Source organism: Colletes gigas, unplaced genomic scaffold (genome assembly GCF_013123115.1).
Source record: "Colletes gigas isolate AHSC1104 unplaced genomic scaffold, ASM1312311v1 Colletes_gigas_Sc00009, whole genome shotgun sequence".
In the NCBI taxonomy this organism is placed as follows: domain Eukaryota; kingdom Metazoa; phylum Arthropoda; class Insecta; order Hymenoptera; family Colletidae; genus Colletes; species Colletes gigas.
Window position 1 is genome coordinate 9815581 of NW_025106638.1, and position 24794 is coordinate 9840374.

At 41.4% G+C, this 24794-nt stretch overlaps 1 protein-coding gene across 1 annotated transcript in view; it reads right to left on the reverse strand.

Moving 5' to 3' along the window:
- LOC122397410 (reversion-inducing cysteine-rich protein with Kazal motifs) overlaps positions 1 to 9858 on the reverse strand; it is an 89082-nt gene extending 79224 nt beyond the window's left edge. The window contains exon 1 of the mRNA XM_043396561.1: positions 9771 to 9858. Within this exon, the coding sequence (XP_043252496.1) occupies positions 9771 to 9804 (34 nt within the window). The 5' untranslated portion in view covers positions 9805 to 9858. The remainder of the gene's footprint in view (positions 1 to 9770) is intronic.
- Positions 9859 to 24794: the final 14936 nt, after the last annotated feature.

Sequence of the window (24794 nt, forward strand, 5' to 3'; positions counted from 1 at the left end):
ACACCATGAAAACATAAGAATTTAAGTTTTTTTTATTTATTTCTGTAAATAATGGGAATTTTGAAAAATACTTCGGATAAAGGTTGTAGACCTCATCAAAATACACGTTTCATGTTCTATTGAATTTTGTCATAGAGACAGTAGTTTTTGAGAAAAACGATATCAAATGTTCGAAACTTAATTAAGTACGATTTTTAATTTTTTAATTTTGTCAACAAGTTTCTCCTGAAATTTGAAACTTGAATTTGAAAAAAAAATGATTGTATTTGATCCCTGCAATCGAAAATAATTTTTCCAGAACGATTTGAAATTTTTTTTTTCGTCGAAAAATTTAGGCACCTATCCATATTTTTTTCTCGAAAGTGGGTAGGATTTCGGGGGTATGTCTAATGACCAAAAATTATTCTAATTGACCCCCGCAAGTAAAAATAATTTTTTCAGAATTATTTGAAATTTTTCCATTTCGACGAAAAATTTGTCAACATTCCTGAATTTTTTTCTCGAAAATGCGTAGGATTTCGGGGTTATGTCTAATGACCAAAACTGATTGTAATTGACCCCCACAGCCAAAAATAATTTTTCCAGAACCATTTGAAATTTTTTACTTTCGTCGAGAAAAGGCACCCTGTCGATTTTTCTTAAAAATTTGTTTTTCATTTTTAGTAATTTTGTTTGACGCCCTATAGAAAAGTTATCTAATACTTTATTGTAGATACACATGAACTCTACTTTAGAATAAAGTTTCATTAAAAGATATTCACCCTTATAGGAATTATGCCAGTTCGAATATTGGACCATTTTTGGTGGGCTTTTTTTAACTTTACGGGGTCAAGAAACAACTTTTTCAATATTGTTAGAATTTCTACGTATTCTTTATCAAATTACGCGCTGTTTGCCGGTTGAAACATTAAAATCCTCTAATCCGTTCAGAAGTTACAATATTTTAAAGATTCGCATGAAAATTCGAGCAGACATTTCTGGGCCAGAAATTATAATTTCGCTACGGAATTTTTTTCTCGAAACTGAGTAGGATATCGGGGATATGTCTGTTGACCAAAAATGATTCTAATTGACCTTCCCAACTAAAAATAATTTTTTCAGAATTATTTGAAATTTTTCCATTTCGACGAAAAATTTGCCCACATTCCTGAATTTTTTTCTTGAAAATGCGTAGGATTTCGGGGGTATGTCTATTCACCAAAAATGATTCTAATTGACCCCCGCAACTAAAAATAATTTTTTCAGAATTATTTGAAATTTTTCCATTTCGACGAAAAATTTGTCCACATTCTTGAATTTTTTTCTTGAAAATGAGTAGGATTTCGGGGTTATATCTAATGACCAAAAAGGACTGTAATTGACCCCTGTAACTAAATATAATTTTTTTAGTGTGATTTGAAATTTTTTACTTTCGTCGAGAAAAGGCACCCTGTCGATTTTTCTTAAAATTTCGTTTTTCATTTTTAATAATATTGTTTAACGCGCTACAGAAAAGTTGTCTAATACTTTTTTGTAGATAACCATGAGCTCTACTTCAGAAAAAAGTTTCATTGAAATATGTTTACTATTGTGAAAGTTATGGCCATTTGAAAATTTGTTACAATTTCATGCGGTTTTTTTCACTTTACAGGGTCAAGAAACAACTTTTTCAATATTGTTAGAATTCCTAAATATTCTCCACCAAGATACGCGTTGTTTGCCGTTCGAAACATTGAAATCCCCCAATCCGTTCAAAAGTTACGATATTTTAAAGATTCGCATGAAAATTCGAGCATACATTTCTGGGCCAGAAATTATAATTTCGCTACGGAATTTTTTTCTCGAAACTGAGTAGGATTTCGGGGATATGTCTAATGACCAAAACTGATTGTAATTGACCCCCACAGCCAAAAATAATTTTTCCAGAACCATTTGAAATTTTTTACTTTCGTCGAGAAAAGGCACCCTGTCGATTTTTCTTAAAATTTCGTTTTTCATTTTTAATAATATTGTTTAACGCGCTACAGAAAAGTTGTCTAATACATTTTTGTAGATAACCATGAGCTCTACTTCGGAAAAAAGTTTCATTGAAATATGTTTACTATTGTGAAAGTTATGGCCATTTGAAAATTTGTTCCAATTTCATGCGGTTTTTTTCACTTTAAAGGGTCAAGAAACAACTTTTTCAATATTCTTAGAATTCCTAAATATTCTCCACCAAAATACGCGTTGTTTGCCGTTCGAAACATTGAAATCCCCCAATCCGTTCAAAAGTTACGACATTTTTAAAATACACATGAAATTTCAGGGTAGCATTTCTGGGGCCTCAGATTAGATTTTCGGTAAGGAATTTTTTTTCTCGATAATGCGTAGGATTTCGGGGGTACGTGTAATGACCAAAAATGATTCTAATCGACCCCCGTAACTAAAAATAATTTTTCCAGAACGGTTTGAAATTTTTTAATTTATGAGGCGAAATTCGTATTGAAAAATTCCATTATAGCAAATCTCTGCAATTAAAATTATATTTAACCCCTTTAAAACTTGTAACTTTACCCTCTGCGATGTGAGAAATTATAAAAAATTGCTATTGCAAAGAGATATATTTTTAAGTCATACTATTACTTTACAATCACAATTATTATTGATAATAAGATTTAGATTTACAAAATGACGGTCAAAGCAGAATTCTGGTTCGTTTGGATAAAGAATTAACCATTTTTAAATAGCATTTTCTAAAAATTTGAGATCTCAAAACGATGTACTTAAAATTTTATGGCGATATTCGAAAAATTTAAAACAGTATAATATTCGAAATATAATAAGATACTACATTGGTCAAAAATATAAGTTTCAAAAATTTACAGCCATTTTTGTCAAAATAACTTTTACAATGCACGTTCAAAATATGTCTATTTACAGTTGATATTACAATTATTGAAATATCAATTAATGTTTCTGTTTTATTAAGCAAAATTAGTTAAATTTTGGTTCGAATATTTCTCGTCCAAAAGCTGCCATTTTCTAACTTTTCTATTTTTTTATGTAATTCCAGTTCGAACGATATTTTTCGTCCAAAAGCTGTCATTTTCTTACTTTTCTATTTTTTTATAAATAATTCCAGCTCGAACGATGGCCATTGTTTGTATAGATTAAAATCTAAACGTCGTTTTCATTGACACCAACCATCTTTCATTTTTTTTATAGAGACTATCAATAATCGTTTAATCGTATTTAGTACCTAGAGTTTACACACGTAAATAAATTAATGTTACTATTGTTATCGACAACTACGATCAACGCTTGAATCGTTCACCATTCCCCTATTCTCCCGGTGTTTATGCAGTCAGCCAGTTAGCAACGCGTAAAACGCCAGAAAAGGCGGCCTCCGTAACCCGGAAACGCAGCTATCATAAATAAGATTCAAATATCTCGCGCATGCGCGCTAAAGGCGCTTCCATTCAGCGCCATTGTCACAGCAGCCTGATATATGTGGTATTTGTTCTCCTGAAAATTTGCCTTCGTTCATGCGATTCGAGATTCGAATTAAACCGAACTATTGTCCGCCAACAATTTTTCGAAACACTCTAATTAAACTTGAAAACACAACGTCGAAAGTCACGCGAAAAGTTCGAGTCAAATCGAGAAAAAAATTCAGGAAGAAAATTTTAAATCAATCTGAAAAAATTATTTTTAGTTGGGGGGGTCAATTTGGATCATTTTTGGTCATTAGACATAACCCCGAAATCCTACGCATTTTCAAGAAAAAAATTCAGGAATGTGGACAAATTTTTCGTCGAAATGGAAAAATTCCAAATCATTCTGAAAAAATTATTTTTAGTTGGGGGGGGGGTCAATTACAATCATTTTTGGTCATTAGACATAACCCCGAAATCCTACGCAGTTTCGAGAAAAAAATTCCTGATCGAAGATATAGTGTATGGCCTTGAATGTACTGTGATTTCATTTTCTGTCTCGTTTCCTCTTGTGTTCGTTTGTGTAACCTGTCGGTAATGTAGCGAGTGACACGAGAATGGTAATGGGGCTCTGGTGTCGCTCGCGACATTACCAACAGGCGAGAGAAAGCGACCATAGCGCCTCTTGCGGTAGGAAATTAAATTACAAGAATTTTTCTGTTTCCCAACGAAGTGAAAGAAGATACTCAGGCTGCGTTGATTCACAGCTGATTCCTGGACCCTGGAATATCAAATGCGATGAAATAGGAACAACACTAAAGACAATTGCGATCAAATTGATATTAATTGCAACTTGCAACTTGCAACGCGATTGATATTCGTATTTCGTAACGCTGCTGCAATTCGAGGTTACCACTTTACCGACCGGTAGCGGTTGATTAATCGGCTATCGGTCGGTAACCGTTGGTCGGTAAAACAGTCGATTAATAGGCTATCGGTCGGTAATGTGTTAATGTTCACAGGAAGTATTTAAAGAATTAAAATATAAGATTCAACATTAGATACTGGGTTCTGTTTGTAAATAATTGAGCAGTGTTAGTTAAATTATTCTCATCTTACAAAAGAATTATTCCAACACAGAACTCGTTATTTTTGTTATTATTTTCTTGCGTAGAATTCATCTTTGAAATGGTTCTCATATGCTACGGGGCACCCTGTATATTGCAACATCACATCGACTGAATTGTGAAGAAATAGTTTGCACCGATTGTTAACCGTTTCAATACAAATTATTTATTTTAACACTTTACCGACCGGTAGCGGTTGATTACTCGGCTGTCGGTCGGTAAGCGTTAGTCGGTAAAACAGTTGATTAATACGCTATCGGTCGGTAAAACAGTCGATTAATAGGCTATCGGTCGGTAATGTGTTTAATGTTTATACGTAACTCTATACTGGGAAAAGCAAACGTGAAAATTTTCATTATTCGCAATTCTAAAGTTAACTATATAAAATTAATTATAACACTAATGCAAATTTGCCCCAAAATACTGATTGTTGTAATATAAATACCATTTGAAAAATTAAAAATTACAACAAACTGCTTCAACTACAGTCAGATACAGTCACAGACAAGGTATATGAATAGACCTTTCACCTAATGCATTTTTTTGGCCCGTTTCTCTGGGGTCCCGGAACCCCATTACCATTTCCGTGTCACTCGCGACGTTACCAACAGATTCAGAAATTAACACAAGAGGAAGTGAGACAGAAAATAAAATTACATAAATTTTATTATTTTTTAACGAAATTAAAGCTGTACGGTCCATCATTGGGCATTAATCGATTAATTTCATTGGAGTAATCAATCAAATAAGAGTATTTAAAAATTTCAAGACTATTAACACTTTACCGACCGCTAGCGGTTGATTAATCGGCTATCGGTCGGTAAGCGTTGGTCGGTAAAACAGTCGATTAATACGCTATCGGTCGGTAAAACAGTCGATTAATAGGCAATCGGTCGGTAATGTGTTAATGTTTATACGTAACTCTATACTGGGAAAACCAAACGTGAAAATTTTCACTATTCGCAATTCTAAAGTTAACTATATAAAATTAATTATAACACTAATGCAAATTTACCCCAAAATACTGATTGTTGTAATATAAATACCATTTGAAAAATTAAAAATTACAACAAACTGCTACAACTACAGTCAGATACAGTCACAGACGAGGTATATGAATAGACCTTTCACCTAATGCATTTTTTTGGCCCGTTTCTCTGGGGTCCCGGAACCCCATTACCATTTCCGTGTCACTCGCGACGTTACCAACAGATTCAGAAATTAACACAAGAGAAAGTGAGACAGAAAATAAAATTACATAAATTTTATTATTTTTTAACGAAATTAAAGCTGTACGGTCCATCATTGGACATTAATCGATTAATTTCATTGGAGTAATCAATCAAATAAGAGTATTTAAAAATTTCAAGACTATTAACACTTTACCGACCGCTAGCGGTTGATTAATCGGCTATCGGTCGGTAAGCGTTGGTCGGTAAAACAGTTGATCAATACGCTATCGGTCGGTAAAACAGTCGATTAATAGGCAATCGGTCGGTAATGTGTTAATGTTTATACGTAACTCTATACTGGGAAAACCAAACGTGAAAATTTTCACTATTCGCAATTCTAAAGTTAACTATATAAAATTAATTATAACACTAATGCAAATTTACCCCAAAATACTGATTGTTGTAATATAAATACCATTTGAAAAATTAAAAATTACAACAAACTGCTACAACTACAGTCAGATACAGTCACAGACGAGGTATATGAATAGACCTTTCACCTAATGCATTTTTTTGGCCCGTTTCTCTGGGGTCCCGGAACCCCATTACCATTTCCGTGTCACTCGCGACGTTACCAACAGATTCAGAAATTAACACAAGAGAAAGTGAGACAGAAAATAAAATTACATAAATTTTATTATTTTTTAACGAAATTAAAGCTGTACGGTCCATCATTGGACATTAATCGATTAATTTCATTGGAGTAATCAATCAAATAAGAGTATTTAAAAATTTCAAGACTATTAACACTTTACCGACCGCTAGCGGTTGATTAATCGGCTATCGGTCGGTAAGCGTTGGTCGGTAAAACAGTTGATCAATACGCTATCGGTCGGTAAAACAGTCGATTAATAGGCTATCGGTCGGTAATGTGTTAATGTTTATACGTAACTCTATACTGGGAAAAGCAAACGTGAAAATTTTCATTATTCGCAATTCTAAAGTTAACTATATAAAATTAATTATAACACTAATGCAAATTTGCCCCAAAATACTGATTGTTGTAATATAAATACCATTTGAAAAATTAAAAATTACAACAAACTGCTACAACTACAGTCAGATACAGTCACAGACGAGGTATATGAATAGACCTTTCACCTAATGCATTTTTTTGGCCCGTTTCTCTGGGGTCCCGGACCCCATTACCATTTCCGTGTCACTCGCGACGTTACCAACAGATTCAGAAATTAACACAAGAGGAAGTGAGACAGAAAATAAAATTACATAAATTTTATTATTTTTTAACGAAATTAAAGCTGTACGGTCCATCATTGGGCATTAATCGATTAATTTCATTGGAGTAATCAATCAAATAAGAGTATTTAAAAATTTCAAGACTATTAACACTTTACCGACCGCTAGCGGTTGATTAATCGGCTATCGGTCGGTAAGCGTTGGTCGGTAAAACAGTTGATCAATACGCTATCGGTCGGTAAAACAGTCGATTAATAGGCTATCGGTCGGTAATGTGTTAATGTTTATACGTAACTCTATACTGGGAAAAGCAAACGTGAAAATTTTCATTATTCGCAATTCTAAAGTTAACTATATAAAATTAATTATAACACTAATGCAAATTTGCCCCAAAATACTGATTGTTGTAATATAAATACCATTTGAAAAATTAAAAATTACAACAAACTGCTACAACTACAGTCAGATACAGTCACAGACGAGGTATATGAATAGACCTTTCACCTAATGTATTTTTTCGTCCCGTTTTTCTGGGGTCTCGAAACCCATTACCATTTCCGTGTCACTCGCGACGTTACCAACAGATTCAGAAATTAACACAAGAGGAAGTGAGACAGAAAATAAAATTACATAAATTTTATTATTTTTTAACGAAATTAAAGCTGTACGGTCCATCATTGGGCATTAATCGATTAATTTCATTGGAGTAATCAATCAAATAAGAGTATTTAAAAATTTCAAGACTATTAACACTTTACCGACCGGTAGCGGTTGATTAATCGGCTATCGGTCGGTAAAACAGTTCATTAATAGGCTATCGGTCGGTAAAACAGTCGATTAATAGGCTATCGGTCGGTAATGTGTTAAAATACCTAAGGATGTACCTCATTTATAAGTACACCGCAAATTCTCTATTTTTTATTCTAAATTGTAATGCATCATTTATCAAAAAAATAACTCGACAAAAACGTATTTGCGACTCGAAGTGTTATTAGACCGTCACACCAGGACGAAGAAACTATACTAAACTATATGAGTAGAATCGCAGCCATTAGCTCATATTATTTGCTATGAAATTAATAATTATATTAATTACATAGTAAATAATAATCCCCGGGGTCTCATCGAATTCGAATACCTATCCGAGGGAGAAGCTATCGAAAAGTTAGAAACGAGCTGGAAAAGGAGCGTTCTTAAAAGAACTGCCCGATCAAGAGACGAGGAACCTAACAAAATGTCGCGACACATGTGAGACGATACACATGTTTCCTGAAAACGAAATTGTAATGTGCAACTGCACGCGCGAACTCTGACCGATGAAGAGATCGAAAACCTAACGAAATGTTGATACGTGTGAGATAATCCATCGCGTGTTTTCTAGAAACGAAATTGGAATGTGCAACTGCACGTGTGAATCCTGATTACTGAAGTATCGATATCTACTTTATTATTGATTGTTCCTTCTTAAATAAATACTTGCGTTATGACAGTACCTAACAAGACACTTGTGCAGAACGAAGAAAGGATCCTGAAGATCCAACCAGAAATGTGCAACTGCGCGTATGGACCTTGCATATTAGAATACTATTATGTATCTTAATATCAATCATTCCCACTTAACACATTACCGACCGATAGCCTATTAATCGACTTCTTTACCGACCAACACTTACCGACCGACAGCGTATTAATCAACTTCTTTACCGACCGACGCTTACCGACCGATAGCCGATTAATCGACCGCTACCGGTCGGTAAAGTGTTAAATTTACGCACACGTTTCGGTAATATTTAATAAACGGCAGGAGAACGCTCTTTTATCTTATAATCTCTACACATTTGTACTTATATTCTAACGCAATCTGTAGAAACACGAAGAAATACGAGGAAATATTTTTATTCTACATCGTGCACGATACACTAGCATTGTCAGTCGCACGGATAAATTATTATTATAAATGTTACGAACTAAGTCATCGTGCCCCGTTGCCTTCGCTCGTGCAAATAACAATTGGGCATGTGCACGAACTTAGGCAACGAACACGGGAAAGTATCCTGAAAATCCTGACCAGAACAACTGGTTATTGATAATTAACTAAACGGTATCTATTCTCAGTTAAAATGACTCGACTTCTTATATGTAATATATCAACAACAGAGTACATTAATATTAAAAGATATTATTATTCAAGAAAAATTTGTGACTGAAATTTAATTGTGTAAAATGTAAGACTTTAATAAAGATTTCATGATAAAATAATTTACTTTGCAAATTGAAATAAATTTGTTAAATTATTGTTCAAAATATTCAATTAACCTTGGTCGATTCTGTCGTCAAAGTAAATTTTTTTAAAAATATAATCGATATGCATGTTCCTTTGAGTTGAAAATCGACCAGTAGCGAAACGCCTTCTTGCACGTAAAATACATCATATGATGTATCAATTGATAAAACGAATATTTAATAATTATATTAATAATGTAAGATATTTTACTGTATCGTTAATGTTTTCACATTATATTAATTCATATTCTGCTCGATTATATAATTCATATAAAGTTAATAAACATATTTCATATATTTTATCAAAATTGTGTAACAATCATATTCCGTAATATTTATTGATAACATTAAAAAACGCGAGTGCAAGAAGACCCTAACCTGCGCTAAAAAAATATAACTCATGGGTATTTTTCATACCCGCGGTCACTTAACTCGTCAAAAATACCAAGTATACAACTGGTCACCCGTGTTGATTCGGATCTTTCATCCTACAACATGATTGGGGACCAGAGGAACACAAATAGCATGCGACTCACGAATGATGAACTTGTGCTTCCAGGATGACTGCATAATGACGCTGCTGCTGCCCAGTGGAAGTCATCAGAAGCCCCCTGCATGCTCCTCCTATAAAGAATAAGAAAGCAATTATAATCTATTGTTAAAATTACAGAGATTTTTAATTAACAAATTTCAAAGTATAAATTTACACTTACGTTGTTCGCTCGTGGTCCACCGCCCGATACCCCCCCCCGGGTACTGCTGCTGGTTCCCAGGATCATGTTCAGAAACTGTAAGAAAACTGTAAGAAAACGATTAGAATCTATTGTCAAAACTGTGGAGATTATTAATTAACAAATTTCAAAGTATAAATTTATACTTACATCCTTAGTTTTTTTATCCCCTCACTCTCTTCGCTCCTTCTTTCTTCTTGTCCCTCCAGTCTCCTCCCTCCCACCAAACTCGCCCCTCTTACTTCCTTCTCTCCCCCTCCAGTCCCTAAGTACTTCCCTCCTCTCGTCCCAGAACCACATTGCTCCGCCCACCACTATCTTCCCGTACCCTACCCATACTCTCTTTCCCTTCGCTACTTCCTCCTCTCCTATCCTCCTTAACTGCCATTGCATCCTCCTCTCCTTCCACGTCAGGTCATCTTCTACCCACTCCTTCCTTCCCCTTAATTTCCCTTTGTTCCTCATCACCTCCCTCTTTACCTCCATTGACACCAACCTCACCACCAGAATCACCTCTCTCCTTTCCTGCTTTCTTCCTCCCACCTCCCTCGCCCCCACAATTGCCAATATTTCTCTAGCCCTTTGTATCGCCGTTCCCTCCCCCCCTACCCTCTTTATTATTATGTTTTTCCTTCTCTCTTCCCTCTCTTTCACTTCTAATTTCCTCTCCAGCTCCTGTACCCTTGTTTCCCGCTCTTCCCCCTCCCTCTCCCAGCCCGCCTTATCTCCTCGCCCCTCCCATGCCCTTCCTGTCTCCAACGCCTCTATCCTCTCCTCTACTCTCTTCAACCTAACTTCCTTCTGCTCCACCTCCCCCATCCTTCTCTCTAATCCCTCCATTCTATTCTCCATCTCCTCTCTTTCCTTCCTCCACCTCTCCTCCATCATCCCCCTAGCACTTTCAATCTCCTCCCTCGTCTCCCACCCCTGTTCCTTCACCTCCTCCCTCATTTCCCTCATTTCCCTCATCAGCATAGCCAGCTTCCCCTCCACACTCGCCCTTCCCTCCTCCGGCGACCTCAGCACCTTCCTGCTCCTCCTGAACGCCTCTTCCCCCCCTCCCCCTCTCTTTTACTCTTCCACATCTCCGCTAACTCCAGTTTGCTTCCTCCACTCAGACTCCTCTCTCTCCCTAGCCTTTCCGCATTCGTCTTCCTCCCTCTCTTTTTCACATCCCCACCCCCCTTCGTCACCCCTATCCCCTTGTCCTCACCCTTTCCACCCTTTCTTCCTCGCCCTCCTAACCACCCTCAAACGCACCTTTCCCTTCCTTACCTCCAGCTCCTAGCTTCCTTTCTCTCCCAGCCGCCCGATGTCGCCACCTACCTCTCTCTCGCCGCGCTTTACCGCCTATCCTTCTCCCGCTCTACTCACTCTCTCCTCGCCCTAACCTCAATTTGCTCGCTCCCTGCCTGCCTTTCCCTCTTTCCCGCCCAGCCCTTTTCCACGCCCTTTCTCACCCTTCGCAGCCTGCTCACCTAGGTAGGTGGCGACATCGGGCGGCTGGGAGAGAAAGGAAGCTAGGAGCGGGAGGTAAGGAAGGGAAAGGTGCGTTTGAGGGTAGATAGGAGGGCGAGAGAGAAAGGGTGGAAAGGTGGAGGAAAAGGGTGAGGACAAGGGGATGGGGGAGACGAAGGAGGACGATGTGTAAAGGAGAGGGAGGAAGACGAATGCGGAGAGGCTGGGGAGAGAGAGGAGTACGAGTGGAGGAGGTAGACGGGAGTTAGCGGAGATGTGGAAGAGGAGTAGAGAGGGAGGGAGGAGGGGGAGGAAGAGGCGTTTAGGAGGAGCGGAAAGGTGCTGAGGTCGCCGGAGGAGGGAAGGGCGAGTGAGGAGGGGAAGTTGGCGATGCTAATAAGGGAAATGAGGGAAATGAGGGAGGAGGTGAAGGAACAGGGGAGGGAGACGAGGGAGGAGATTGAAAGAGCTAGGAGGATGATGGAGGATTGGGAGGAGAGGTGGAGGAAGGAAAGAGAGGAATTGGAGAATAGAATGGAGGGATTAGAGAGAAGGATGGGGGAGGTGGAGCAGAAGGAAGTTAGGTTGAAGAGGGTAGAGGAGAGGATAGAGGCGATAGAGACAGGAAGGGCATGGGAGGGGCGAGGAGATAAGGCGGGCTGGGAGAGGGAGGGGGAAGAGCGGGAAACAAGGGTACAGGAGCTGTAGAGGAAATTAGAAGTGAAAGAGAGGGAAGAGAGAAGGAAAAACATAATAATAAAGAGGGTAGGGGGGGGGGAGGGAACGGCGATACAAAGGGCTAGAGAAATATTGGCAATTGTGGGGGCGAGGGAGGTGGGAGGAAGAAAGCAGGAAAGGAGAGAGGTGATTCTGGTGGTGAGGTTGGAGTCAATGGAGGTAAAGAGGGAGGTGATGAGGAACAAAGGGAAATTAAGGGGAAGGAAGGAGTGGGTAGAAGATGACCTGACGTGGAAGGAGAGGAGGATGCAATGGCATTTAAGGAGGATAGGAGAGGAGGAAGTAGCGAAGGGAAAGAGAGTATGGGTAGGGTACGGGAAGATAGTGGTGGACGGAGCAATGTGGTTCTGGGACGAGAGGAGGGAAGTACTTAGAGACTGGAGGGGGAGAGAAGGAAGTAAGAGGGGCGAGTTTGGAGGGTGGGAGGAGACTGCAAGGGACAAGAAGAAAGAAGGAGCGAAGAGAGTGAGGGGATAAAAAACTAAGGAGGATGGAGGATAGCCTTTTGGAACATAGCGGGGGCGACGAATAAGGACGAAGAATTCTGGAAGGGGTTGGAGGAATGGGAGGTGGTAGTTCTGATGGAACGTATTAAAACATATTGAAAGGAATAAGTTAAATATATATAAAAATTAATGTTTCAAGAAAGATGAAATTAAAAAAAAATCATTGAAAATCTGTTAAGGAATTCATATTCGCGCGCTTCAATAAGCACACAACCGAGTGGCCTCATGGTCGGCGTGAGTCGCGTCGTTTTTGGTTCGTTACCTTTTTGTTCGTTACTCTGTTGTTCATGTGAAACTATGTGATATCTAATAAATAATTAAAGTGGTTGTGTTCAACATTTAAATATATAGTTATTTAATCAGTTTAGAATATTCCTTATATTTTCTACAGACCGTTCACCGATTAGTATGGATGTTGTCAACCATTTTCAATGGCTTTGCAATCAAAACAGGACTGAAGACATGCAGGTTGATTGATGAAGGCACCATAGTGAGGAAATACACTACCTTTAGTTTGATTCTATATTTGCTTATGGGCAAGAACCAGGTAGTAGAATGCTGCATAGCCAAAGTAGGAGATGACACTAACAGATTTTTGTCATCTTCAGGATCTACACTGTGTACAAGCGCTGGAGAATACTCTATATGTACCAGATCTACATGAAGATTACATCTTCACTACTCGCTGGATGTAAACCGTTCTACGACCAGCTCATATAGCAAAAAAAGTGAACAATGGTCGTTGATCGCTGGGACCTTGGGTATGCAAACAGAGGAGCAACTATTTCTGTCAAAATAGTCCATATACCATATCTCAACAACTGCAATTATAAAACATAGCGACATAATATTCTAATATAAACATTCTCGTCCCACAAACAGGCATCGCCAACATAAGAAACACGCTTTCAGAGGAGGAGCTATCTCCACAATTATTGAGATACCTACGTCAACGCAAGCACCACCAAGGTGGATAACTGTTTTCAAAGCGAGAATTTATGATCAAGACGTTGAAATTGAATCTGTATCAACGATGATCGATGGCAAAACATTTGCAACAGTAACGGGGAAACATCCGACACAAACTTGTCCGCCATTTGTAAAGCAACGAATAGTTTGGAAAAACTTGGCAGACTTCCTAAAAGCTACGGCTTATCGCCACTGCGTGCCTGGATAGAATGTTTCGAGTGTCTCTTACATACAGCTTATACGCTGGAAATAAAAAAAAATGGCGGATCAGAAATCCCTAGGATAAAGTAAAATATGATAGAAAGAAAAGGGTGCAACAAGAATTGAGAAACCAAATTAAATTTGATAGCGGATGCCCCTAAAACCTGGTTTTGGGATTGTATGCGATATATAATCATTATTTTATATTAAACATATATATTTTTCTGCCACGCCTGTAGTTTCGTTGAATGTTAATTTATCTGCGAAAGGGTTGAAAACGTTTTGTTCAAGAAGGAATACTAGGGACAGCGGAGACCGTGATTATAGTTTTTGTTGCTAATTATTAATTTGCGTGCTCCATATTCGTTTGTTACAATTATATGATTTGTACATTTGTTACTCAAGTAAATTCTCTTCGTTAAATCCTACAATTGATAGTATCTATCTACGTTGAATCAAGCTAAAATCTCATGACTGTCGCTCATTTATCTTTATTAATTGTTGTTGAATTAAAGACCTTGTTAATCATTTCCACCGTATTCATTTTTTGCGAACCATTCCACACCTAAACGGGCATTTATACTTTTACAATCTCACGATTCTCAAACAATTACGATTCAAAAATAGATGAGCTGTACCAGACCGCAACAGGAATCGGCGCATATCATGGAAACCCAGACAGATATAGTTAAAAACGGCTCACATGAATTTCACCAAAGATTGGGGAACACTGAATTAATTCTGGGAAATCGCGATAGACTTAACGAAGTTACTGAACGGTGTTACCGGCCGGTGGCGCGGCACGAATGCCGCGTTCCTATTGGTCGACCGCACGGTCGACTGCGCATGGTCAGTGGCGCGGACGGCACCCACGCATATAAAGCCGTGTACCTGCCTAGCAGCTTCATTCGAACGCCACCATGCGCTTTAAGAACACTTTCGAAGGCAGGCCAGAGGTCCTGGAGAAACTAGTTACAGCGATGCGACCTTTTTTACCGAGGTTGGAGGCCGGCGATGCACTGAGGATGCCGGGCATCAATGCACTTTGTGCAGAGGTGTTCGTCTTCTCAGTGACACCGAAAAGAAAGGAGGAATTGCGTCTTTTTATAAGACACAGGCGACAATGGCTGATACAGCAGCTATCAGCGTTGCCTGATGACCCTTCCCCTCCCCCTTCCCCTGCCCCTGCTCGTAAGAGGAAGCGGAAGAGGGAGGTAGAAATCCTCCAAGAATCTACCGTAATCCAGACGGGAAAGAGGGTGAGGCGTGGTAGGCTTTAAGTTTTAGTTAATAAGGACATGTGGGACATTCCCACGCATAATAAATCTAATAAAACGCGTTTTCAAGTGGTCAGTTTTTTGACCTGCGAAATTCGAATTCGGCATGTAATGACTTCGTTCTTGTATCTTTCTTCACGGTCACAAACCCATACCTGAAGAGGATAGTCGGGTCCTACCTTAGCGACAGGTGGATTAGTTGCACCGGCCGGGATGGAGTAATGTGAGTACGTGACGGCAGGAGTAGCGGGGGCCTTGGCTTAACCGCCTGGGCCGCGAGGATGGTAACTCTATAATTGGCCCTGAATCCTAAGTTATGGTGCGCGGCGATGGGATGCATGGTTGGGAGAGAAGGCCCAATCCCGAGCGACCACCTCCGGGGTACCTGCCGAACCCCCGGAGTATTTAGGCTTCCCCAGGTAAGGCGGCTCTGCCTGGGGTGAGCTCCGTTCCGACCACACTCGTGGGTTTAATATGGAATTTAATGAATCGTTAAAAACAAACAGGACTGGAATTACGGATTACGGAAAGGCAAGTGTTTCTTCGGCAGACGAGAAGGGTTTAATGGACAAGGAATTGGTTGGACCATCTCCTGGTGGGGTTATGCCTGCGGTCAGGAGCGTGGAGGTGGCTAGTCCCCCGCTGGGGATCCACCTGGGGGGGGGGGGGGATGTGGACCTTTTCAGGGTCAGCGCCACTCCAGTGGTTTCGTTGGAGCGGCGTAAGGCCTCTGTGAGGATTAAGACGGGAAGGGAGTCGCCACCACGCAAGAGGCTTGATTCCGAGGGCCTACGGTCATTGGTGGGCGACGCTGCTCCATAAGAAGAGGAGGCAGCGACTGGTGTCGGGGACACGTTTACTTTCCTTGACGACGACTCTCAAGATGACGGCGAATGGGCGCCCCCAAATCCGCGCACCGCCGAGGCGGAGAGTGTCGACACGAGCGAGGAGAGTGGAGAACGTCTGGGACCCGGCAAGAGAAAGAGGAAGGGTTCCCGGCTGGGAAGACCGAAGGGAATCTTTGTGGGCCCAACGAAGTTGGGTCCTGGCATGAAGCACCTGCCGAAGCAGGGGGAGTCATGAAGCTAGACGAGCTCTTGGGCCGGCTCAAGGTGCAGCTGGAGGCCGTCGTCAAGGTGGCGGATACCGCGAGCCACCTGAAGACGACGGACGTCCGGGGACTGCGCTTGGCTGCCCGGGTCGCCATGGTCAGCGCTGAGGAATTGCACGGCAGGGTTGGCCGTGCCGAAAACCCGGACAGACCGGCCCGGGAGGTCGTGATCTGGCAAGGCGAGTGGGAGAAGAGGGACAAGGCCCTGGAAAAGAGGTTGGAGGTGGCAGATGCGGCTGCCACCACCATGTCCGAGAATTTGAGGGTCAAGGACAGAGAGTTGGAGCACCTCAGGCGGGAAGTTGGCCGCCTGAGGTATAAGGACGAGCGTCGTAGACTACGGCGTGCGGAAGAGGAGGTGGCCGGGGAGTTTCCCCCGGACCATGAGCTGCCTTGTGTCCCTCGGCCTCGGCGGAGGGATCTCCTTCCGTCCACATTTGCCGAGGGGGACTCGAGTGTAGCGGCTGAGACGGCGGTTCCTGGGCCGTCGTCGGCAGCGCAGCCCAACCCGGCAGGGGGGGAGTGCCTCGCGGCCGTAGGCCTTTTAATGGTCATGATGACCGAGGCAGTGAAAAGGGTTTCCGACATTGCGGGTCACATCTCTGCCGTCGAAGACTGGGTTGAGGCCCGTCTACAGGCGGTGTGGCGGGTTGTTTCTCGCCCGCCGCTGGGGAAGGGCCCGGTGTCCTCGCATCCATCCGTGGAAGTGTCCCGGCCGGTCGTGGCGAGGGTGCCGGGTGCACCGAAAGGGAAGGGCGAGGGGGGGCCGCGATGGCGACGCCCGGGGGCATGTCTGCCCCCGTGGTTGCGCCCGCGGTGCCGCCTGAGTCAATCCCGGTGAAGAAAGGAGTTGGCAAGGCCCATGGTCCCACGCCAGCGGCTGGAGTGGTAAAACCACCTGCCTCGAAAGCTAAGGGGGCAGCAGGGGATGTGCTGGGTCCCGCTTTGCCACCTCCCAAGGCGCCAGACCTAACCCAGATCTAATTCAGATCTAATCCAGACCTAACCCAGACCTAACCGAGACTTAATTCAGACTTATTCCAGACCTAACCCAGACCTAGGTTTGGGTTAGGTCTGGAATAAGTCTGAATTAAGTCTGGGTTAGGTCTGGAATAAGTCTGAATTAAGTCTGGGTTAGGTCTGGGTTAGGTCTGAGTTAGGTCTGGGTTAGGTCTGAATTAAGTCTGGGTTAGGTCTGGGTTAGGTCTGGAATAAGTCTGGGTTAGGTCTGGGTTAGGTCTGGATTAGATCTGAGTTAGCTCTGGGTTAGGTCTGAATTAGATCTGGGTTAGGTCTGGGTTAGGTCTGGATTAGATCTGGGTTAGGTCTGGATTAGATCTAAGTTAGGTCTGGGTTAGGTCTGGAATAAGTCTGAATTAAGTCTGGGTTAGGTCTGGAATAAGTCTGAATTAAGTCTGGGTTAGGTCTGGGTTAGGTCTGAGTTAGGTCTGGGTTAGGTCTGAATTAAGTCTGGGTTAGGTCTGGGTTAGGTCTGGAATAAGTCTGGGTTAGGTCTGGGTTAGGTCTGGATTAGATCTGAGTTAGCTCTGGGTTAGGTCTGAATTAGATCTGGGTTAGGTCTGGGTTAGGTCTGGATTAGATCTGGGTTAGGTCTGGATTAGATCTAAGTTAGGTCTGGGTTAGGTCTGGAATAAGTCTGAATTAAGTCTGGGTTAGGTCTGGAATAAGTCTTACACCCGTACTCACACGTGTGTCCTGAGCCGGGGGCACAGGGTACGGGGAATGAGGATAAGGGGGTCCATAGGTACCTAGAGGGGGTTTTCTCAGTAGGAGACATGTACATATCATGTCTAGTCTTTGTCTTGTTATAGGTCTGTGTAGTTTACATGTGTGTGCTGTTCTTGTGATGTCATATTGACGAGGCCACTTGGCTGAACAGGGCGTGCGAGCCCAAGGGGTGCTACCCCTTATACTGCGAGCCCCTAGGGGGTTTTGTGCGACATGTACCCTTAACCTGCGGGTTAGGGTAGTGGTGACGAAGTGGGTGGGGGTGATTGGTACCCCCCCCCCCTACTGTCCAGGAGGATACCCAGGAGGGGTCACCAGTGGGGTGGCTCCTCCGGAGAGGAAGAGGGTGTCGCTGCCGCCGCGTAACATCGGGCGGCCACTGCCCCGGGAGCGAAGTAATGTGGTAAACAATGCCGCCCCGGGGACAGTGCGGCGGAGGGGTTTTAGTCGGTAGGAATCCGACACTACCCCGGGGTGTCTTATGGAAGATTTGGAATAAGTCTGAATTAAGTCTGGGTTAGGTCTGGAATAAGTCTGAATTAAGTATGGGTTAGGTCTGTCTGGCAATACGTATTAAACGATTACATCAACATCACTATTAATTATCGAAAATTATGTTCAATTTCACGTTTTATCAAACACCTTGTACACACTATCCATCTACGTTTCTTTCTCCATTTTGATATCACATCGTCGGTAGAAAGCGCAACAAGATGGTTATCGATCATCGATTGAATGCATCATGATCGAGCGAAATGAATTGATCCCAAAGGCAACCACAGGAATAAAAACACCGAAGGCAGGAAGTTGGAACAATACTCGATTGTTTTCCCGTGTAAGAGTCGAGACTCGAGACGAGGTCGATCGGGACCCAAATGGTCAGAATCGATATTCACCCTAATTGTTGACCCTGTAGTCTCAAGTTGTTTATTTTATTTCATTTTGACTGCTTTTGGGCAATATAGGTATATACTAAGTTTCAGTCTTTCTAGTGTTAAAAGTGTGCCTAATTCCAGAAGTTCATTGCGTACACTGACAAAATTGGCTCCATTGGAGTATATACCGTGACATAGTCCTCGGCGCGAAACAAATCTTCGTAAAATATTTAACCCCTTGACATACAATGAGAAATCCGACTCGTCACAAGTTCTTGACCTCAAGTTTCACAATCATGAAGCTACACACTCATCATCGAGTCTTATATAATAATATAAACAGGTGTTCATAAAATAAATCTATTCTTTTCCGTGGGCATTCCTTGCACGAACAAATTTAAATAATATCGAATACGTATACGTTTGAGAAATTGTTTGGAATCAAATGGTACGTGAAGGGGTCAAGAATGCATCGGTACTTGAATCTATAGCTCAAATCTTACGATAAATTTATAGCTAGCCTGAAGTGAATTGCGTTCGTAACAAAGCAGATAAAAATAAATCTTATATATATAAAAATAAGTTGTCCTACGTTCGTGATTTTATAACACGAGAACCACTCAACCTCGATTTTCAAACGAGTACATGCGTTGGAATGGTCTACTTTCACTGATGGTTTATAAAAAAAAAAAAAAAACATCGAAAAGATTTCTACGAATATGCGTTATACGCGCGCACTTTTATGACGCGCGTATTCGGCCCGCGCGATACCTCGCCCGTAGCAGTACTGCGATGTTGCCGCCAGGCGGCGTAGCTTATCGAGCGCTTTCTCGCGAGAGAATTGCATTATCGCGGATATATATGTCAGGACTATCAAAAATGTCAGGAGATTAAAAATAATAGGCCTTTGATGCGTGCCTTGTGCGAATCTTTTCTTTTATGAATACCGAGCCTGCACGATCCACGCTGCAGACACAAAGTTGGGGTAATTCCTACGGCAGGTAAATTCCCCACTCTTGGAGTCACAGGTTTAGTCCCAAAGCATCGAACGCAATTTCGTACTGTGTTCTTTACGACATTTTCAGCTGAATGTGGCCATTGACGTCTGCGTAACGACGATAGAGTGGCTTGACAGCCCCCGGTGTAGTAATCTTGAACGTTCATGCGAGACGAGAAGTTTCGTGAGATGATGCTTCGATGGTAATATGACGGGATGCCTTCGATTAAACGAAATCTGGGGTTTCTTTGGATTCAAAGGAGCATACTGCACTGGATTTTGACAGAGATTGTCAAAAGACAATCCGATTGTGCAGTTCGAAGAAGAATTTCGGTATGCTTCAATTCTTCTGGCGACAGATAACCTGGCGTATTGTCAGTTATTTTAAGACAAAACCCGTCCAGGAATAATAATGTTATTAATTGCTCCAAATTCCTTACGAAATGGAGATGTTGAGGCAATGATTCGTCCCAGCTAAAGCTCTTGCTGCCATAGTTCTTGCAATAGTATATTTCCTCGAATGGTAGCTGGCCCGATCAGTCCTGGAAGGATCGAAAATTTGAGAAACATCCGATAAAATTGTCCGGTTTTCTGACACAATACCAAAATGGTGTTTGCACTAAGAATCGCAGTACGTCTGTCTGCGATTTCCAGAGAAATCCGAGCGTTTTTAAATCTCTGCCGACTGTAACATGTCCGTTGAGTTTGTGGCGTCGCCTCCCATGCTCGCCACCAGAGGGGTCGCGCTCTCACAAGCGCTCGACCGACCCCTCCGTTGCTATATATACACTCCTCGAACGACTTCCCAATATCCCAGTCGTCTAAGGCAGGGCCTGCTAGAAAGCCTTACTGATGAGTCCACTGGCAGGCCCGGACGAAACGCGCCCCCTCCTTTCCTTTTCTGTCCTCCTACGAATTCTCACGAGATCCCCTACCCGCAGCGAAGCAGCGCCACAAGTTGTAATCCATCCAATGAATAAAAAATACCCGACTCGTTCGTTGCCCATTTCCGGGGGTTCAAAACCTGACATCGCCAGAATTGACGATACATTTGTTTCTTAACTTGATCGCTTCCTTCAAACGTCTACGCGAAAGCCGTCCAAGATTACACGACTGGCGGCAGGAGAATCATCCGCATGAATTTCTCAAATTCGTCGCAGCGTTCTGGCCGCCAGGAAAGGTGCGGATGTTGTCCCATAAGTGGCAGTATTTAATTCGTACTACAAGGTACTATTTTCTCGCTGCCATATTTTTTGGAAGCGACGATCTTCCTTGCGTGCGCGTATTTGGCGATACATTTTCGCGATGTTTGCGGAAACGTAATAAAATCGAACGTAGATCCTCTTGTACCACTGCTCCAGACATTTGTACATCGTTCAAGGATAGCCCGGATGTAGTTTACGCGGATCCATCGAAGACTACGCGTCATTTTGTGGCGCTGCTGTTCTCCTTGATGCGGTAAGTAGAATCTTAACACTTTACCGACCGGTAGCGGTTGATCAATCGGCTATCGGTCGGTAAGCGTTGGTCGGTAAAACAGTTGATCGATACGTTATCGGTCGGTAAGCGTTGGTCGGTAAAACAGTCGATTAATAGGGTATCGGTCGGTAATGTGTTAATTGTCCATTTTCACGATGCTCGTTCAGTTCCATCGTGCGTCCAAGTTGCTCATATTACCTCATAAATTCGATATATTTCCGCTTGTTGCCACCAATGTCCTAGCCCTTTGATTTCTTTTCTGAAAGGAATTCCGACCACGTGTCGTCCGTCGTTGTCCCGAGTCACAGTTGACACGGAATCTTTCTCGCGGTAATTGTTTTTATCGACGGGACGTCCTTCGTTGATACAATGTTCGATTTCCCCAGAAACATATTTCGATATTTCCAATAACAATCCAACCGAGTTTTGTCTTCTAACGGATAATTAGGTCCTAAAACATATCTGCTCCAATAATCATATCGATTTCCCCGAGTTGATGGAAACGGGGATCCGTCAGCATGATATTTGCAGGAATCGGTAATGCAAATATGTCGATAAGAGTGTTCGGAATATTCTCGGTTATTTTTGACGGTAATGAACATGAAATCGATTTGCTGAGTCCGTTGAATCTTGAAGTGATGGTTACGCATGCCTGATACAGTAGATTTACATACCACATTTCCTATTTCTAAGTCCTAGCCTTTTATAATGAACGCTTCAGTGATGAAGTGAGACTGGAGATCTTGAATCTAACGATACGATACATTTTTCTTTACGTTCTTTATAATCATTTATGTATACTAACGCAGTGAATAACGTGGTGCAATTGTTATCCCTTGAATGTGAAATTTGCGTTCGTCCGTGTGAAATCCATATTTTCGTGTCCTTGTTGTAAACAATTGAAACATGCACGCTATTCTTGAATTTTCGAAATACGGTCGCTCGGAGACAATTTCAAGAACCAGAGTGCAATTATATAACGGGTGTTCGGTTCTGCAAAGAATACATACCGTCCGCGTGTTTGTAACGTGCGTTGCTACGTTCTCAACAGGGTCTTCTGCTGTAAAACGCCGTTTTTTATGTTCTCTTGGGAATTTTTTTTTTTTATGAAGAATCTGTGCAACTTCTTTTGTATACACGTTTGTTACTCTTTCGGTGATATTCGCAAATTTCTACAACGAGAAATAGTCAAAGTTGGTGGCAGCGCAGAGCCTCGCACGCAATCGCGTACCGAAAACGTGTTCTAATGGCTTCCATGATTCCAACCGTTCTGTTTGTGTAAGTCAAAAAAATGAAGAAGATTCTTAATTAAAATACATTTTTCTATAGCCGGTACTAAATGAACAGAAAAAATTGATAGTTAAAAAAATAGCCGCATTTTGAAGTTGAAATATCGATTTTTGTCTGGTTTTTAATTGTAGCAGGCTAAAAAAAAAAATAGAAACAATAATGATTTCGAACTTCATTCAGTACAAACTATAGCGACGCATGTACTGAAGGTGCATGCCAAATTTGAACGATATCGGTCAAGTAGATCTTGAAATATCATGGAAGCCAATTTAGAAAAGATTGTTTTGAGAAAACCATATTTAAACAGAAGACTCGGGACCGTTTAAATAGATGTAGGCTCAAGCGAACGATACATATACCTTCGTTAATTTTAGGAGGTCGGCGATATGCTTTTTGCACACATATTTCTGAGACTATATCTTTTAGGAAAATGCAAAAAAAAATCGAATTTTTTTGGCGGTTTAGAGAGTAGAAGACCCCTTTAAATCGAGTGTTTCGTGTTTCGTGTTTCATGAAATACTGCAACGTTATTCGACGATACTACCTTGGCATTTGCAGTTTTTTCAAGGTATTTACAATGTTTCTCTAAAAAGTCCGTCATCGCTCGCAATGTTTGATTGCTTGCACTCTCGCTCACGTATCGTTACAGTGTCCAATTTCGACGATAATAAATACACGATTAAACTACTCCAATACTCCGTTGGTTCTCTTAACATATCGAGTGCGATTAAGCTACCTTTCATATTAACTAAGAAACGTCTATATACAGAGAAAGATATTTTCGTTAATACTAGCACGTCCCATAACGTACGAATGTCCTTTAACGCTTTCCACGCAAGATCGTAATTTATTTCAGAAACTCCTAATGACTAAATTAACACTTTACCGGCCGGTAGCGGTTGATTAATCGGCTATCGGTCGGTTAGCGTTGGTCGGTAAAGAAGTTGATTAATACGCTATCGGTCGGTAAGTGTTGGCCGGTAAAGAAGTCGATTAATAGGCTATCGGTCGGTAATGTGTTAAGCGAGCTGCGATCACTCTTTAACACTAGAAAGACTGAAACTTAGTATATACCCATATTGCCCAAAAGCAGTCAAAATGACTGCATCGTGAATGAATAACTAATGTGTAAAGAAATTTGTTTAAAATTAGTTTTTAATATTATGTTATAATATTATTAATTTAGGGCGCAGAAATAAAATGAACAACTTGTTAGAACAAGTATCACTGCATAAAGATTCGAATAACAAGTACTACTTTAGCTTATTGAGAAACTGTAATTTATCAATAGGTCTGGGTTAGGTCTGAGTTAGATCTGAGTTAGGTTTGGGTTAGATCTGAGTTAGGTCTGGGTTAGGTCTGGATTAGATCTGAGTTAGGTCTGGGTTAGGTCTGGATTAGATCTGAGTTAGATCTGAGTTAGGTTTGGGTTAGGTCTGGATTAGATCTGAGTTAGGTTTGGGTTAGGTCTGAGTTAGGTCTGGATTAGATCTGAGTCAGGTCTGGGTTAGGTCTGGATTAGATCTGGGTTAGGTCTGGGTTAGGTCTGGATTAGATCTGAGTTAGGTTTGGGTTAGGTCTGGATTAGATCTGGGTTAGGTCTGGATTAGATCTGAGTTAGGTCTGGGTTAGGTCTGGATTAGATCTGAGTTAGGTTTGGGTTAGGTCTGGATTAGATCTGAGTTAGGTCTGAGTTAGGTCTGGGTTAGGTCTGGATTAGATCTGAGTCAGGTCTGGATTAGATCTGGGTTAGGTCTGGATTAGATCTGGGTTAGATCTGAGTTAGGTCTGGGTTAGGTCTAGATTAGATCTGAGTTAGGTCTGGGTTAGGTCTGGATTAGATCTGAGTTAGATCTGAGTTAGGTTTGGGTTAGGTCTGGATTAGATCTGAGTTAGGTCTGGGTTAGGTCTGGATTAGATCTGAGTTAGATCTTAGTTAGGTTTGGGTTAGGTCTGAGTTAGGTCTGGATTAGATCTGAGTCAGGTCTGGATTAGATCTGGGTTAGGTCTGGATTAGATCTGAGTTAGGTCTGGATTAGATCTGAGTTAGGTCTGGATTAGATCTGAGTTAGGTCTGGATTAGATCTGAGTTAGATCTGAGTTAGGTCTGGATTAGATCTGAGTCAGGTCTGGGTTAGGTCTGGATTAGATTTGGATTAGATCTGGGTTAGGTCTGGAT